This window comes from Echiichthys vipera (assembly GCF_963691815.1).
Source record: "Echiichthys vipera genome assembly, chromosome: 11".
Taxonomy (NCBI): domain Eukaryota; kingdom Metazoa; phylum Chordata; class Actinopteri; order Perciformes; family Trachinidae; genus Echiichthys; species Echiichthys vipera.
Genome location: NC_139836.1, coordinates 21,494,021 through 21,512,222, shown reverse-complemented (window position 1 = coordinate 21,512,222; position 18,202 = coordinate 21,494,021). Strand labels below are relative to the sequence as shown.

At 41.6% G+C, this 18,202-nt stretch overlaps 1 protein-coding gene across 1 annotated transcript in view; it reads right to left on the bottom strand.

Annotated features, from left to right (window-relative positions):
- The window catches only part of LOC310953642 (ankyrin-3-like), a gene marked incomplete at its 5' end in the record, with an annotated part of 93,130 nt that overhangs the window by 61,213 nt on the left and 13,715 nt on the right, over nt 1-18,202 (bottom strand). The window contains 2 exons of the mRNA XM_083922735.1: nt 206-304; nt 582-683. Of these exons, the coding sequence (XP_083778861.1) occupies nt 206-304; nt 582-683 (201 nt within the window). The remainder of the gene's footprint in view (nt 1-205; nt 305-581; nt 684-18,202) is intronic.

Genomic DNA, 18,202 nt, shown 5'->3' with positions numbered 1-18,202 from the left:
TTAATTCTCTCTCAATTTTCTCTGCAGCATTCCCCACAGGGATCATTAAATATTGATCCACTATTAAACTGGCTGCACATTTAGAGTAGTAGTACTGTAGCTGCATGCTGTTAAATCCTAAAGTGCAGCCATGTTTTGTGCTGGATCCAAATATAGTCCTCTGTAACATCAGCTGAGCAGCAATTGGTAACAAGGCAGGCCTTACCTTTGTGGCTGCATCCACAGCGGCTTCGAGCTTTAGCAGCTCAGCAACAACCTCTACATGCCCCTCCTTGGAGGCTAGATGGAGAGCGTTCAGACCATTCTGAGAAAGAAACATATTTAGTGGATTCTGTGTAGCTCATGCAATAGGATATAATAAATATTGTGTTTTATTGTGCTTAAAGGGTTAAACGGTTAAATATTTAATCTAGAGGAGATCCTGCTGGTTCAGTTGAGCCTTTCAGCCCAATTTAAATTCATCTTGTGCTGATGCAGCAGGATGGTGATAGCATGTTTATGTATGTCTTCTTTAACCCTAAGGAGGAAAGACACTCGAAAGAACATTTAAGCTTCTTTATAAGATTCACAAAAAAACATACCTGATTGCAAATGTTAATCTCAACCCCAGATTTGAGGTAGTCAAGGACCTTTTCGAGGTTCCCTGCCCGGGCAGCTCGCAGGTAACTGGCATTGCTGTCAGACTGGAGAAGAGAAAACAGAGAGAGAGAGCGAGAGAGAGAAAGAGGAGATGTATGTCAAGACCATGACCACATGCTTATGCATAAAACTGTTACCATCAGGCATACATGATAGGAATACATAAAGTTGCCAATATTACTGTACCAGGTAGAACTCGGTCATAGTTTCTCAGACATCCACAGAACATCTTAACAGGGGAAAGAACAAAGCCAATATCCACACACACAGTAGGTCCATTATCCCATTAAAATCAGTAGAGCAGAGTACACGGGTGTCTCAAATCAAGGCAACGCTAAAACGCAAACATCTCAAAAAGTAAATCCATGAGAAAGCCAGCAGAGCCACAGCACATCATCCCAAAAATTCACATCGTCCTCAGTCAACTATTAGATCCCATTGGGTTGTTATTTCAGCTTTGTTAAATCCAAGATGTCTGATTCCCAAAGATAGGAAGTTCAGTGACCGGGCGGTCCTTACAGCCGCCACAGAGACCTCCTCTGAATCCACCAGTAAAGCAGTTGTGAGAGAGTATGTTGCTGTGCTACCAGAAGCAGAGCACTCTCTATTCTGCTTGGCTGTCCTTTATTTCACTACAGAAATAGGGCTTTGCACACCAAAATAAAATGATGAGGCAAGCATGTCTTTGTCCCTATAACAAATGTGTGTGTGTGTGTGTATATGTGCGTGTGAGAGGAGGAGAAAGGGAGGGAGAGACATCGAAAGAAGGATGAGAGTAGACAAAGAGGGGAGGGAGAAAACTAAAGAGAGGGAGAAGAGCGGGAGGTCTTGTTTCTTTTCTGCGTTCATGTTAGCTCCTAGGACAGTTGGTTTGACATAAAATGACACAAAGCAAACTCTGCACATTTTGTCTTACCCCTGTGCCTTACACAGAGCATTATGGAAAACTCAGCACTGGAGCTGCTGAGAACAGGAGGGAGAGAAGCAGTGATACACTGCTTCATAACAGAGGCTCAAACAAATTCCCCCGAATTATCAAAAGCCCAGAACTGCTAAATTTAGCCTATCGTCCAGAGACACTTAGGATAAAGTCAGCAGGGCCAAACGTTACGAGCGGTTATCCAACATTGTACTCTCCTCCTCCGCCTCCACTGTGCTTTTCCAGAAATATCTCTGACAAACATGGAGGGGTCTGACCCAAAGCCAAAATGTGAGTGAATGTGACATCCAGCATCAAATTGTTCCACTGATAACCTGTATAAAACTGAGAAAAATATTTGTGTCTATGCACAAACAAAATGATGGCAGCATTAACTGGAAACTGAATAATTTCCTGATTCCAAGAAACCATTAAGATGAAGCTCATATGAGCCCATATCTATAAATGTCTACCTCCTTTTTCTCCAGAGAACCGTTTGACAGCACTGAACACTTATGATATTTTTGCCCTTGTGGCCTTGAGAAAAGTCATGATACAACCGACTGTGTCACTGGCACAGAGCTCGAACCATCAGGACCATTCTGCATGTGTACTAGTAGATTTAGTTTCTATTACTCTGGATGCACAACCACAAGAAAAGACCAACACTTCCACCACTTCCACAGCAAACCAACACGAACAATCAAAAAAAGCTTGCAGTCAATCATCTGAATATTGTTTTATTCTATTTCACAATTCGACAGAACCAACAAAGACCACTGTACTCCACTTCTTTTTAGTTATGAACACCAAGAATCAGCGACCTTCATGATGACCTGTTAGAAACACTTTGGGTCCAGTCCAGTCTAAACCCAGCCAGCAGGTACTCTCCACCAGCTCTCTGCCATCACAGCGTCACATCTCAACACTGTCACTGAGGTAAACTCCCTGCACTTATTCTACTATACTTCTACGTTACGTCTACATATCGTACAGTATTAACATGATTCATTGTGACTACTGTTTACAAGTGGAGCCCCGCAGGAATCAAAACAATGTCTTTGTGATGAGGACAGCAGGAAGGGAATATCTACTGAGCTAGATCATGATGGTCATTCCCTTCAAATAAACTTCATTCAATCTCACTTTAAACATTAACAATTTATATTTCTTCTTCTTGCTATCTCTCTCCATCTTCCTCTTTCGGTGTTTTACTTAAACTATTTTAGTTAAATATATATACGTATATACTGGAAGCATGGAAACTATTTTAACTCCCACATGGGGTTTTTTTGTACTTAGATGACTCAACAGAACCCCGGTGCTGGATTTCTTTCTTTTTTACGTGCATTTAATATTTTCATATTTACCTATTACAATTTATTTATGAAGTATTCATTTCTTGTATTTCTCTTATTGTATTTTTACCTTCTCTGGTGGAACTGGAGTCAGCATTTGCTGTTCATAAAACCACACTATAAATGAGTTTACTTGACTCACTTGAACAACTGACAGCCAGTTTATGCTCAACTTTAACTTCAATAAATTTCACATATTGCCTTCAAAAGCAGCTTTTTCATCATCAATTTTAACCTTTTTTTATTTAGGGAAGTTGCACTAAGAGCAATGCTCCTTTTTTCAGGGACGCCCTGATCCATCCCCTGGATGGGGGTTATGGGCATTGCTTAAGGACACCTCAAGGGCTTCTCAGTGTTTGTAATGAGGAAGGGGCAAGCACTGTTTATTCACTACCACCCTGCTGGACCCTTCCGGTCACAAGCTCACTTCTATAACCTTTAGGCCCCCAGTGCCTCAATTATTTAACTCAAAGTCTCTCCACATATAGTATTACAATATCTGTGCAGCATGTGTGTGTCTTTGTGCACGTCTCCATGCACATCTCAACAGTTGTCCTTTTTCTTACAGAACCAGCATGTGTGTGCCATGCTGTGTATAGCATGCCTGTTTGACCTATGAAATACTTGGTGGCACTCAACCGCTCTAAAGCCTCTGACATGGAAATACACAGGTCACACTCGTGGACATGCAGCATGCATGACAACTACTCAGGGATTTACACCATGAACTATGATGTCGACATGAGGTGTATTACTATAGTCTTGTACTTTTCTTTTATTACTTACAAATATTTAAGAGAAGACTATTATCTAAGAACAGACTACAGCACAAACATACGAGCTTTCACTTTTGAAATAGAGACAATACATCTTTAAAAAATATGGAATATGCAATAATCTTTTAATATCATGCAGTGCTATTCACTTCCTCTTCTGCATCTGCTCAAGTTTGAGTGTCAACAGATTAAGTAGTCTTCTTCCATTAATGACACTATTTATTGCGCTTGTCAGTTTATCCCTTAATGCCCACAGTAAAAACCAGTGACCAACATGTCCAAGCCTCCATCCACATCCCATCTATGACCAGCATGAGGGATCTTGAAGTCTTTGTGAATGCAGCATTACACGTGACGGGGCAAGAGATTACCAAAAGAAATATCATTAAGCCTCCACAGATCAGAGGTTGAAAGAAAATGGGGCCATTAATGACTAGGTTAAGCCTGAAGGAAAGCATTAATCTGACGTTAGATGAGAGAGAGAGAGAGAGAGAGAGAGAGAGAGAGAGAGAGAGAGAGAGAGAGAGAGAGAGAGAGAGAGAAAGAGAGAGAGAGAGAGAGAGAGAGAGAGAGAGAGAAAGAGAGAGAGAGAGAGAGAGAGAGAGAGAGAGAGAGAGAGAGAGAGCGAGAGAAATCCGACACGTGATAACTGGAAAAGTGGAGATTTTAGCATTCCCAATTACAGTCTACCAAGTCAAAAATGCAGCTAATTTTCGGGCAAGTCGCTATAAAAATTATAATTAACCATCTTAGCTCTAATTAAAAATGTCTTCAGGTCACTAACTGGTGCCTGCAGATGCTCTTTAAAAGGGAGAGGAGAAGCTGCAACTATATAACAGTGAAGCCCTAGTATTGCCAGTAGAAGAGCTGTAATCTGCAGAGTACTGCACATCTATTTCTTATTGACAAGAGTCAGACTTTCTGATCAAAAACTTTGCACCTCAATCTGCAAGCATGACTGACATTTTTGAGGCAGATAACGTTGATTGATTGATAATTCAAAGTTATCACCTAAAGGATTCCCCACTTTTAAAAAAAGAATTGCTACCTGGTGAAAAATGTAATGATGACACTGTTCATAAGAACCTCTGTTCTGCAATATCTTGTTACTTATTGGCCAACAAATAGACACTGATACAGGTGTTTCAGCGATAAGCTAATATAGAGGCCATTTTAATGATGAAACAATTCTACACTGTTAACGGGTTCGAGCAGTGGAGACCATCTTCCACCATTGCAACATTAATTTTCATTTTACCATATCAGTGGGGAACAGTTAATGAGAAATATGTTTTTCTAGCTTGCAGGAAGACCATAGATCCAGCCTACTGGAAAGACGCAAGTATGATCATTCAATACCACACACATTTTAAACAGGTTTTTAGTACATAGTGTATTCACAATGGAGAAGTGACAAAATTAAGCATACTCACTGCATATGTATACAAAAAAATGAAAACACATGACTAAAGAGAAAGAAAATGGACGACCTGCGTGCGGCTGCAAAAGATTAGAATCAAAGGTAAAAATACAAATAAAAGTATTCAGTACTTTACTTTCGCTTTCTTAAGTTTAATTGGCAATAGCATTCAAAAGTCACAGTTTTATGTCCAATGTTGCACGTAGTCTATTTTGTCCTTTTAGGATTAATTGGTATAGTGGTATAGTGGTAAAGTGGTAAAGTATCTTGATCTTTTGTATATTAACAAAAACACAATATATATAGTAATAATAATAGATGTAATAGAATTGGGACAGTCAGGTTTTATCGGTGGTTCACATCGCTTCTTCATCCTAGGCATGGAGATTCATGACGTTTTGGAGCTGCAGAGCATTTGTATTTAATTTCTGCTGAATCTGTTCTTGGCACTTCTCCTTCTCGTGACATCAACACAGTGATAGTCTGGATGGATAATAGGATATTTAGAAGTCTAAAGACTAATATCCCAGGGGCGCCAGACTGCGATGATGTCAGTTTGTACTCGAACATGTAACAAAACAGAAACTCGTGCAGCATTTTGCACTGCACACATGTATACGAGGAGATAGCGCTACACACATGATGCACGTAATTAAACAGAATGTCCACTTAAAACACATGCAGGAAAAAATCTGTACACACAAACACAGACAATGCAGGACATGTTGATATCATTGCTAAAGGGGGAACTGAGCGTGCTTAGGAGAGCGAGAGCAGCAGCGGAGGCATTGTTTTTCTTTATCCCCTTCTCTCCTGACAGCACAAAACACACAGAGCTACACAGCTCTACCAGCACAAAGCCAGGGGCATCCAGTGGCAGGCCACAACACCCACCAGTGCCAAAGAATCTCACCCCACCAACCTCCACATCCTTTTTTATTATCTATAAACTGACAAACCCCCTTCCTGCTTAGTTCCCCATAGTATCCTGACTTCTCTCTTTCTCACAACGTTAAATATAATAACACTATTGATGAATTAATACCCATTCTCTAGTCCCCATTTCACTGTCACCAGAAAGTCATTATTAGGACTTTAAGAGAACTGGATTCAATGTATGTTATTGGCAATGCAATGAATTGTAATCTATAACCAGAGTCATGAGATTCTAGAGCCTCCTAAGAGTTCAAATGTACAATATGTTATACAGACATCTGCCTCACAAAACATCATATGCTGTCAACATCACTCCAAAACATCTCTCTATTGTAGTCGCACTGCTGATGGAAAGCACCACACATTTCGGGAGCACCGCAAAGAGGAGACAAGTGGTTCAATGTGTCATGCCCTCTAACGGCCACTGGGGAAAAATGATTGTGAGAGACAGAATTACTAAATGAATGAAGCTGCTTTAAGATACTACTGAGGGAAGACATGGTTATCTTAGCTTAGCATAAAGACTGGAAACAAGGGAAACAGCTAGCATGGCTCTGTCCAAAACGCAGAAAAAAAGCTCGCCAATTTACAAATTACATTATATCTTGTTTGTTTAATCCTTGTATGATGAAACCAATTTCACAAAATATCAAACTACTACTAACCTTTTTTGCCCTGCAGAAAGAGATACACTTGACATGTTGCTGCAGCAGATCTGCCTCCCATGTTCATACACACCCGTGAATTCAAAATGACTGATACAGGACTAGGTCATTCTCGTGGTTCGCTGCACCATCAACCTCTGAGAAAGCCAGTCACCGGCATTGTTTTCAAGATAACACCAACTCATGACACAAATCTTTCAACAAAAAAAAAAGTACGTGAGAATAAATCCACTACTCACTTGCGTTAGTAAGACATAACCCTCTTCCACAGCCATGTTCACTTTCTATCCCTCTTTCTTTCTCTCCTCTGTGTGAGGAGTGAAACCTGAGCTTAGAGTGGCCAAGGAGCCAAACAGCCAACCAGTCATCTATTCAGTCAGCTCTGTCCTTATCTTAACCTCGTGGGCATCCATCCCACTCAGAGGAAAGGGCAAAGTGCCATGCCGTCAGGTAAAAAAAAATAAAATCAACCGACAAATGTGAGCACTGGAGGTAGCGGATACAACAGCTCCTTCCGCTGTCTGGTTGATGCCCTATACATAAGGTGGGATGGTTGGAGGAAATAAAAGGATAGGAGAGGGGTAGAAAGAAGAGAAAAGGAGAGGAGGGGGCGTCTATCTAACTCTTCAGTGGTGGGTAAACAAAGCACTGAGCGTCTTTCACGCTGGAGAAAGGACACGCTACAAATCCCCCTTTTTCCCTCCCTGTCCTCTCGCTATCTGTCGTTAAAAAAATAAAACATGTCAACAAGGGTAAATCCCTGCTGCCTCGCAGAAGCGTGCCCCTGCTCCAGAAAGCACCTTCGAGCGGGGAGGGTGCAAGGAGGAGCACCCTGACTTACCATAATAGCTGAGGCTGCTCCCTCCCTCTCTGCCTCCTTCCTTTTCTTCCTCACCTTCATTTACTCTGAAGGGGGGCGGTGGGGGTGGTGTCAGTGCGATCTTGATATCCAAGGTTGGGGAGGCGAACAGGGAGAGGAGCCAAACTGAAAATAGCAGCTGAAACAAATACTTTAGCTAAAGCGACTCGACTGTGATATGTCCCCCCCTTCCCCATCTCACGTTATCCCACCCACTCTCCCTCCCACTCATTCTCTCTGGTTCACTCTCCCTTCCTCCCTCAGTCTCTACCAGCAGCTTTTTATTGTCATCCTGCTTATCAGCTTTTTTTTTTTTTTTTACCCCCCTAACAAAGACCAGCATGAATGTGTGTGTGTTGTGAGTGTTGTGAGTGGGTATCCAGGCTGGACTTGTGCTACCCTGTTGCATGAAATTAACCGGATGGATCTAAATGCAGTTAGCAATAGTGATTCTATGTGTATCAATAACATCAATAACAGCAGAGAACAACAATAACACCAGACGCTATTTTGGGGCGAGCAGTCCGTTAGGGGGGCTCCCCCCCTGCCCCCAACAGTCAATGGGGACACTTTAAGAGAGGATTAGGGGCATTTCCTTTGGTATTAGGGACACCCTCTGTCCTCCCACCTCTCACCCCTCAGCAGACACGCCCCACTGCAGTCAGCTGAGAGCTGTGGATGAGAAGCTCACCCCCACTGTTTCTGCTCATAAATCCTGCTCATAGCTGAGCCCCAACACAGGGAGACAGCAGCCGCGAATGCTCACAGCTCTCCTGGAAAATGTACAAAAAGGGCTTGGATCTGATCTCTATCTCCAATCTGAGACGGTTGAGGTTAAGCGTAACGTGCAGCATAACTACCGCATCCATGTAATATGTTTGATCTTGGGTTATTACACCTGTGGGTGTGATCTGATTATCTTATCTTGGAAAACCACCCAAAGCTGTGTTGAACCTTTTTACCTTTAGGGAAGCAAAACTGTTTTTCCACAATAGATCAACTGCTATATTACTAGACTGAATGTTGATTAGACCAGTGGGGGTCAGGATCCCCAAATAAGGTCACAAGATAAATCTGAGAGGTTGGGAGATGATTAATTGGGTAGCAAAGAATATACATATAAAAAAAACATATTCCACACAAAATGATGTATATTTTAAAGCAATGATTGTATCTGGCCAAGAAATAATCTGGTGTTACACTTGTTTGGATCATTAAAAAAAAAAAGTTAATTAGTGAACCACGCAAGATATTTCCAGGCTTTATGCTATGCTAAGCTAACCAGCTGCTGGCTGTAGCTTTGTATTTACAATACACACAAGAGAGTGGTATCAGCCTTTTCATCTAACTCTCTGCAGAAAGGTGAATACACTTCAAGCTCTTCCTTAGCATAGGAAACGATTTAGGTCATAAACCATGGATAAGGTTTGATCATGGATGGTTAAGAGATTAAAACACCTCATCATTATCATTTTTTTTTCTTTTTTTTAACAAAAGAACAGAGATTGCTGGTCTGTGACGGGATACAAACTTTGGTCACTGTCATGACTTGTTCAATATAAGCATAATTCCCTGAGATACTCAGCTAAAGAGATACAATTGTTGTCAGTTGAAAAGCTGCTCTTAACAGATGTGTAAGCAAATTAACTTCCTGCACATGGAAAATCCTGGGACACACTGTTATGTGCTAACTCTTTCCTTCTGCCTATGATATTTTGATAATAAATGGTCATCAGGATCACACCCTGAAGTGTTATTTATAGCAGGAATGCTGTTGTTCTGGCAGCGCTGCCTGTAACATCATACACACACAAACCTACAGAACAGACACATGCAGCCGACCTTCTCTCGGCCACTGCTTTCATATTCTGTCACTATTCAAGAGGAATGGCACCACTGCATTATGGGTGCAATTTCCAGTGCTATCAACTTTCAGACAAGAGATAAAGAGCGTTGGAGACAGTCAGCGAGGGACGAGGAGATTCAAAAGGAGGGAGAGACAGAGAGCGGTGTACGTGAGAGCCGACAGAGGGAGTGACAGATGCTCTGGACTAGAAGAGCCGAGTTGAACGTGTGATTGGTGGATCACAAGCCCCTTCACGCTTACACTGCAGTGAGCAGCCCGAAACGACAGGGTTACCATGGCTACTGGGGGAGGTAACAACAGAAGAGGAAGGGAGTCAAGCCTATGGAAAATTATTGCTTTTGACACAAACAGTGCCTCTGTCACTCTTATATTGGCATCTGTCAACAGTCACACACACTATGTATATTATCCACATATATAAAGTTTACAACAACTTTCTTTCCCTTATTATTTTCCTCTTTTTTCTGTTTTATAGTTATTTAAACCTGAAGCTAGACATGTTACTTGCTATCTGTTGGGGAACTCAATAAATTAAGTTAAGTCATCAAATAGTAATAATAAAGTACCCTTTCTGGAAATTCAATTAAGAAACCATTTAAAATTGCCAGATGGGAATTAGCATTAGGTGATACTGACAGTAATCATTATTAGTTAGTATTTATGTCTGAATAAGTAGGTTGATTTATTGCCCTTATTCACACTCAAATACATTTAGAAATAATATAACTGTAACACAACCTTAAAGACTTAAAGACAACATTTAAGATATATCTTTATATTACAATAACTGTAGCTATTACTCACAAACGTGACTTAATGTGATCAATGAGGGCAAATGTTACCACTCAAACTTCAATTAAAAGCTCCATAATATTTCTTGTAGTAGTGCTTTTCTCCAGAACTATATTATGCGTATGACTTCTAACCCTAGAAATATGCTTATACTTAAAAAGGGTACAGAAATAGCTCTGAGTAAATCCAATTTTTTCCCGACAGTCTTTTTATTCCTGGTTTCACAAACATACTCAGCTAGCTAAGCCATCTCAGAGGAGCTGTAAAGTATCACACCGTCCACATTCTGGGGGAGCACCCTCAATATTTGTGGAGAACATACAACAACACACAGCAGATATTTACTGCTCCTGCTGCACGGAGCTCGCTCAAGGGCACAGCTCATCTCTGTCACCTGGGACATGAAACTGTCTTGGGAGGGAGGGGGGAGAAGGAGAGGGAGTGAGGGAGGAAACTGAGATGGCAGAGAGGAAGGGTAGAAAGGAGAGAAAGAGGAGGAGAGGAGGGAGGGGATCTTGAGAAGGAAAATAGGTGAACCGTTCAACTGGAGCATGGAGTGAATCATCATGTACAACCACCACCACCACCAGCAGCAGCAGTTCGACTTATATATGATTTACTATCACGTTATTACTTTATTAGAAAAGCTGCATGCTGAGATGACATACTACTGTAAAAACACAATTATTTACAACCATAAACTGCTACCACTGCTACACACATGAAGACTCCTGTGTCTCTACTGTCTCGGACTGGGGACAATAATGCTGACAGTGACGTTGGGAGAACTTGAATGTGGCATTGGATGTCATCCAAGTGACTTGTCAGCTATACAAGTGAAATCTGCACACTAGCGCACCATGCTCAATCAATGGCTGTCCCGCCAAAAAGTCACCCTAAAACATCTCTAGAGAGCAAAGGTGAGACAGTGAGATACAGAGGAGGGGGGGTAAAAGGAAAGTAGAGGATGGTGGTTGGGTCGAGAGGAGTGAAAGTCAGGAAGTTAGGAAAGACAGTAAAACAGAGGCAGAAAAGAGTGAGAGTAAAGCAATAGGAGGGTTATACATGAGGAGAGTGGGACATAGATGGCGACAGAGGCATGAGTTAGAAAACAGGAGACAGGGCACACGACCAAAGAGACTAAAGAAAACTAAACAACAAAGCAGAGTTTAGGTACTTCTCCTCCTCCTCCTCCTCCTCCTCCACTCCTCCTTCTCTAGCCTCAGTTTGACCTGTAGCCGACTCTGTTCAACAGTCAAACACTGGACTCTGGTGGACAGTCTCCTGCATGACAACTTTATAGAACATCACAGGTCCACAGCTGGTGTTAGGATAACACATTCAAAAGAGAGCTTGTTGAAAAGGCTTTTAAACGTTTTCCACTCAAATTGAATAAACTATAAATGTAGTGGCATCGTCTTCTCTTTGGCTGTTGGTCACAATTTAAAGTAATAAAATCCATGATTAACTGCACATGCACATGTAATTGTTAGAGTAAGCTCCTCTATTTTTTTAAAACTTTCATTTATTGAAGGGGGAAATACACTAAGAGCAATGCCACATAATCAAATTATGATTAAATTATGATTACGTATTTAAGTATTTAAGCTGAAATGGCTAGGTTTGCAATCAGTTGCCTGTTTACATATTCAGCTGATACAGAAAAATATTTGTGACTCCAAACATTACGATTTGTTTGGAGTCACATTTCTGTCCACCTGATGAATGGAAGTCCAATATTCATTCTCCCTTTAGCTCTGTCTCCACAAATTCCTGAGGGAAATATCTGGCTCTTTGTCTGCAAAATGCTCCACATGTTCCCTAGTTAGTCGCTGACTCTGTCTGTCTGCTTTTTTGTGCTGAGCAGGCAGCATACAGTGGGATTTTAGAGATTTTACTCTGGGCTGTAAAAAAACTAAAGAATGAGCTAAAATGATGCTTAAAAGCTCAATAGACTGCTGAGACCGTTGGATAATACTATGTGGGTTAATCACTACAAGCTACCCATTTTGCATTACAGTCATTTGAATCATTGCTATTTTAAAAAATATTATATTATAGGTGCTTTATAATTTAATAACTGATTGATAAGTTCCCAAGAGCTAAGTCTAGGCGTTACTAACACAATTTTTTTACCAAACAAACCTCCAGGTTACAACTAATCTTTGTATAATTAAAAAAATCCACAGTTCACATCACTGAGACGTGAAGCCATCTCAGAGTAATGACTGAAGAGAAGTCCATAAACCATCTTTTGTGTCAAAAAAGGCAGTTCTCTACATAGATATTTTCTTATGAGTGACTTTCCACTCTTTGTGATACAGTAATGGGACATAAAAATGCAAATGACCTGCCAGTAGAGGGACTCAAATGACGATTCTGAATAAGAGTCAATCTTGTGTGAACAGCAGGTAGTATATGTGAGCTGCGGGAGCTGAAATTGAGATGAGTTGTACTGTAAATGTGTATGTGGCCTTATGGGGTAGCGAGAAAGAGAGAGAGAGAGAGAGAGAGAGAGAGAGAGAGAGAGAGAGAGAGAGAGAGAGAGAGAGAGAGAGAGAGAGAGAGAGAGGTACATATGGCACATACATTTCTGAATTTCAATGAGTGTGTGGGAAAATGTGACAAAAAAGAGGTCAGTCAATTGACGTCAGAAAGAAGGCGAGGCTTACAGTTTGAACATTGGGTTCCCTAATCACAAACCTCTACCTACTGTAGTCCCCCACGCCCCCCTCTTCTACTTGGATGGAGGCATGTTAGCTCAAAACAGTCCACCAAAATGGTGTCTCTTTGACTCAACATAACAGCCACATGCTTCGCTGGTTGCACAGCATACATGGATCAACTCTGTAATGTACATACAATGGTGAAAGACAGTGGGTAGACAGTGGGTAGATGCAAACGCACGCACGCACGCACGCACGCACGCACGCACGCACGCACACACACACACACACACACACACACACACACACACACACACACACACACACACACACACACACACACACACACACACACACACACACACACACACACACACACACACACACACACACACAGGGATCCATTTTTGTTATTTTCCCATCTCTTCTGTTTCTCACGATGCAGCCTGATATAACATGATTCAACTAATCACAAGACTGACTTTCTCTGAGTCAGATTGAAGGGGGGGCTATGCCAGTTTGAGCTGTAGCCTATCAGTTACAAGGACGTTAGATTTGCCACTGATCCAGACAAAGAAGAGGAACAGGAAGATCCAGCGTCCTCCCAGAAAGTACTCTATTCCTTCCAATACTTCCCTGTAACTCAAGAGGTAAGATATTCATTTGTTCCCCTTAACTTGTTCAAATGAATTTCTGGTGGAAAAGAAGTTGCAGCAATGGAGGGACAGATGTGATAAAGCATTAGGAATCCCCTTCTTTACTTTCCATGTTCATTCTTTTTCTTCCTTTTTCTCTTTGGTGTTTCGTTTCCCTGTCTCCTCTCCCTCCCATCCAGCTTTCCGAAGCCTCTATCCATCTATACTAAATGCATTTCTACTTGGTCAGAGTGTCTCATTTGTCCCGTTTCGTTTGTTCCTTGTATTTCCCCATACACAGCCATTAACGTTAAAACCTCCTGTGTGTTTCCCCACCCCAGCCTCCTTTGAGCCTATACGGCCGACTTGATTTTTGTATGGATGTGAAAACACTTTGGTCAGAGTAAGAGACTGAATGTCCATCTGGCTCCTATATTCAACAGAACATGGTTAAAGTCAAGATGACTTTCAGTCTACAATCAAAGTTTGTCGGCAATTTTTGGCAGATACACTGCACTGTATCAACAGTAGGCAGGTGTTTCCAACTGTACAGTTTGTGGTGTGCGTGTGTGTGTGTGTGTGTGTGTGTGCGTGCGTGCGTGCGTGTGTGTGTGTGTGACCCCTAAAGGAGACAGAGAGGCTCTTCTCCAGTCTTTATGGAGAGGAAAAAGCAATGTCTAAAAGCTTCTTGTCCACATCATCACTTCTCACAAAACCATCACAGCGGAGAAATACGTGTAGCTCAGTGCTCTCACATTCAGCATCGTGTCACCATGTACAGTCTTCACTTGTATGGAGAGACTTTTTGCAAAACTTTGACTTTCTCTAGTGAGAAAAAAAATCTATAGTCTTGTTTGCATTCAGCTTGAACTTTAGTTTTATAAAACATTTAAATAGAAACAACAGACTACAAATACTGTGAAATACTGGGTTTTTAATGTAGTACACATTTGCTCATGATGTCATTGAACTGAGAAATCCAGACTAAGCAGCTGCAGAAATCCCCCCGTTGTATTATTACAAGAAAATCATGCAGTTTGAAAGCTGGCGACCTGACTTGACAACCTGCCTGTCAATAACTGTGTTGTAATCTACCAAATTTCCCACAGCCACGACCCAAAGAACAAAACCAGCTATTTACTGTCAAATAAAGTCTGTCAGTAAAACAAAATTAAATCTGCTGTAAATGTCATTTTCTGTAGCTTCCACCATAACATTTTGATAGCTCATAAAACTATAAAACAGAAAGAGGTCTGTTATTTTTGCCTGCCGAGCGGTGCCGGGGCTGGATGGAGCGTGCTGTAACTGTTTTCGCCTGATCTTTGGCAGGCAGAGAGCACCAGACGATAGCAGACCACGAGCCATCTGTCCCCCTGAACCCCCCTCAACTCTCCACACAGCATGCACACAAACACACACACACATGCAGGCAGACACAAACGTGCACACAAGAACCTAAACGTACACATGCGCACGGATGGCTCAGTAATCATGTTAAAATTAGGGGACAATATTCTAATCCTCCATGATCACCCTTTGACACGAGGCCAAGCGGACCAAATGCTCCATCCAGACATGGAGAGATGGGGGAGAGCAAGATGAAAGAGGAGAGAGAAGTAAGAAGTATATGAGTGTAAGGGGATTTACATCCACCAGTACAACTGCTGATCGTACATTTATACTAAATCTGTGTAGCCTCCTGCACAAACACAGAGGTTATTACACATTATAGCCTCCCGTACTGGAGTAATGGTCTTTCAGATCCTGGCTTTTTTGCTTGGCAAACAGAAGGCTATTAGATGCTGAAGCAGCCAGCTGCCCCTCAGGCAACACAAAGTAATAGGTTGTTGAATGGGGAGGCCCAAATCCATAATAGCAGTGCTCCCCAAATGTAGCAACAAGACAGGCAATTGTGGGTGTTGAGAGTAAAGAAATTCACCCGTGTTTTGCTGCTAGGAAATGGTCAATGACTCAAAGAAAACTCACTACAACACTACTATATTTTTAATAGAAATCTTACTTCAGATTTTAAGTCTGAAATTCATATTCAGTTTTGTTTGCTCAGCTGTTGAAAAGCAGCAAAAACCCAACTTTCTAAAGCTGCAACATCAATCGCTGAGGTCACGAGAGTTCAAGGGGTCAACCGGGTCAAGCGTGGCCTGAAGAAGGATTTCAATATATGTAATGGGACAGAGCAGTGGAATGGCAATTCCATCTGTCTGCTTGGAGCAACAATCCTAGTACCTACACTGATATGTCATATCATGTGACTTTCGACAAGAAAAAAAAACAGGAAAATAAAAAAAAGTTCTCTGTTGTTTCTCTTTCTAATGCAGGCTACGCTTGTGAGCAGTGTCTCTTTACCAATTGTGCTGTGTTTAGCACAGGACATGGGACACGGAAATCAATAGGCGGAGGGGTACAGGATGATCCAGAATGTCTCTTTCCCTCTTCTCCTCCCTGGGTTAATTTCAGTCTGCTGTTTTCTTTCAGTGGGACACTGCAATATGAATTTGATCCACTGAACCTAAACTTTTACACTGCTGGGATCAGGATGCAAGGCAGCTCACTTACATCACACAACACAAGGAAGAGTAATACGCGAAAACAGCATGAACATCGTGCAAGTCAACATTTGGTGGTTCAGACACTGCACAGATAAGTGGGTGGTGTAATCACAGCAGTTTATGTAGTTGATGCAAGCTGTCAAACCGAAACGGCTAAAGATACAGCTGATGGTTGTTCTGATCAGTTATTACCCAGATGATGTAAAGTTCAGAAAGCACAGTGCAAAAATTACAGTACTTCCTTCATAATGTGATACTCAATTTAATGACAGTGGCAGAGAACAACATCAGAAAAAGCAGCAAAAAGATCTCCACTTAAGCTTTGTGTATCCTCATAATCATTTCCATGCATACCTGTTCACAATCTAATGCTTGGTTAAGAGCCTCCACTATAATATTGGTGAATAATACCAAACTAAAAGTCAAATCAAGCTGCATAATAACTATCAAAATATCCATCCAAAAAAAGCTTTGAACTGAACATGAACTGTCCTTAAAAGGAATAGTGCAACATTCATTCATTGATACAAATATGACTCGAGTTAGCTTAGCTTAGCAAAAATTCTGGAAACAGCTAGCCTGGCTCTGTCAAAGGTAGCAATATCCACCTATCAACAGCTGTAAAGTTCACTAATGAACACATTATCTCATCTCTTTTTTTAATTCTGTGCAAAACAACAAGAAGAAGAATAAAACAACATGCTGTGGTTGGACAGGCGGTTATGTGCCAGACTATTTCTTGGCAGAGTACAGGCAACCAGTGGAGACTCAGTATCAAACTATTCCTTTAATGCATCACATAAACAATACTGTAAGTCCAGCATCTGGGTGAAAACTCGACGGAAACAGCAGTTTGCATATTTCTGTGTAAGTGTCAGAGTAAGTAAAATGCAACCGACAGTAAATGACTGGTGGCAGGTGGGCCTATTGTCCTGCACAGCAGACAGTTTTTTATTGTGGGTGGCAGCACTTTTACTTTGGACCACCGTTAGTCCTGTAGCACTAAAACCTGTGACTGACATCCTCGTGAGCCTTACCCGCCCCCCTCTGTATGAGGGCGTGTTGGCTGACCCTCTCCGACCCACCCGTGTCCGTCCATCCATCACACACAGCCAGAGCTGACTGCTCGTCAAGGCTGCAGCCACGTGTGCGCTCACACACACTTAAAAAAACAACACGTACACATGCAGTAAGCAGTCTTGAACACATATTTTGTGCAGTGCACACACACACACACACACACACACACACACACACACACACACACACACACACACACTTTTGCCTGCTATAGTACATACACATGCTCCAGCAGGTTGTGTCAAGGTCGCAGCTGAGCAGAGACTAATGACCTATAATAAGACACAACCTTGACTGATGGGTACAGTCAGTTAGCTTGTGTATAGCGGCCAACAGAGCAGCACACACTCTGTCCCAGACGCACACATAAAAAAACAGGCGCACACAGTGCTCCACTCTCTGCAGCTCAGTTCTGCTTTCTTCACTGCGGTGGATTCTGATCTGGCAAACTTATTTTCAGCCCATCTTTTTCAGCAGTCTCGTCCCTCTTTGTACTCAATGTTTAGGTTTTGTCCTTAAATCTGGCCTGCATCGACTTCCTGAGAAAACTTATCAGAAAATGTAAAAGGTTTAATAAAACTGATGATTTTTTTTTTTAATCTGATGATTTTCTGTTTAGAAATTATTTAAGTAGGTGACATGTTTGTGACATATTTCCTACATGTTGGCTATTCAGTGGGGAAATTGCTATTGACATGCATGTTATGTTCCCTCATTACAGGAAGGAGAGACATACATTTTTATAGCAATGAAACTGATTTTATCTTTACTGCTTTAAGGGTGGTATATGATGAGGACACTTTGAGGCTATGACAGTGTTGTCATGAACTCAAATGATCAAGTTACGTCCACAGGGCTGTGTCAGCATTGGAGAAAGGTCTGGCTGCACCCGTTCTCTTATAGGGGAGAAACAATTTCTTGTTTATATATTTTTAATCCAATCACAGTTGTCTTGGGTGGTGCTTCACCCAGTAGGCAGCCACAGTGGTGGGCATGGCAGGCTTATATCAACAGTCTACATCC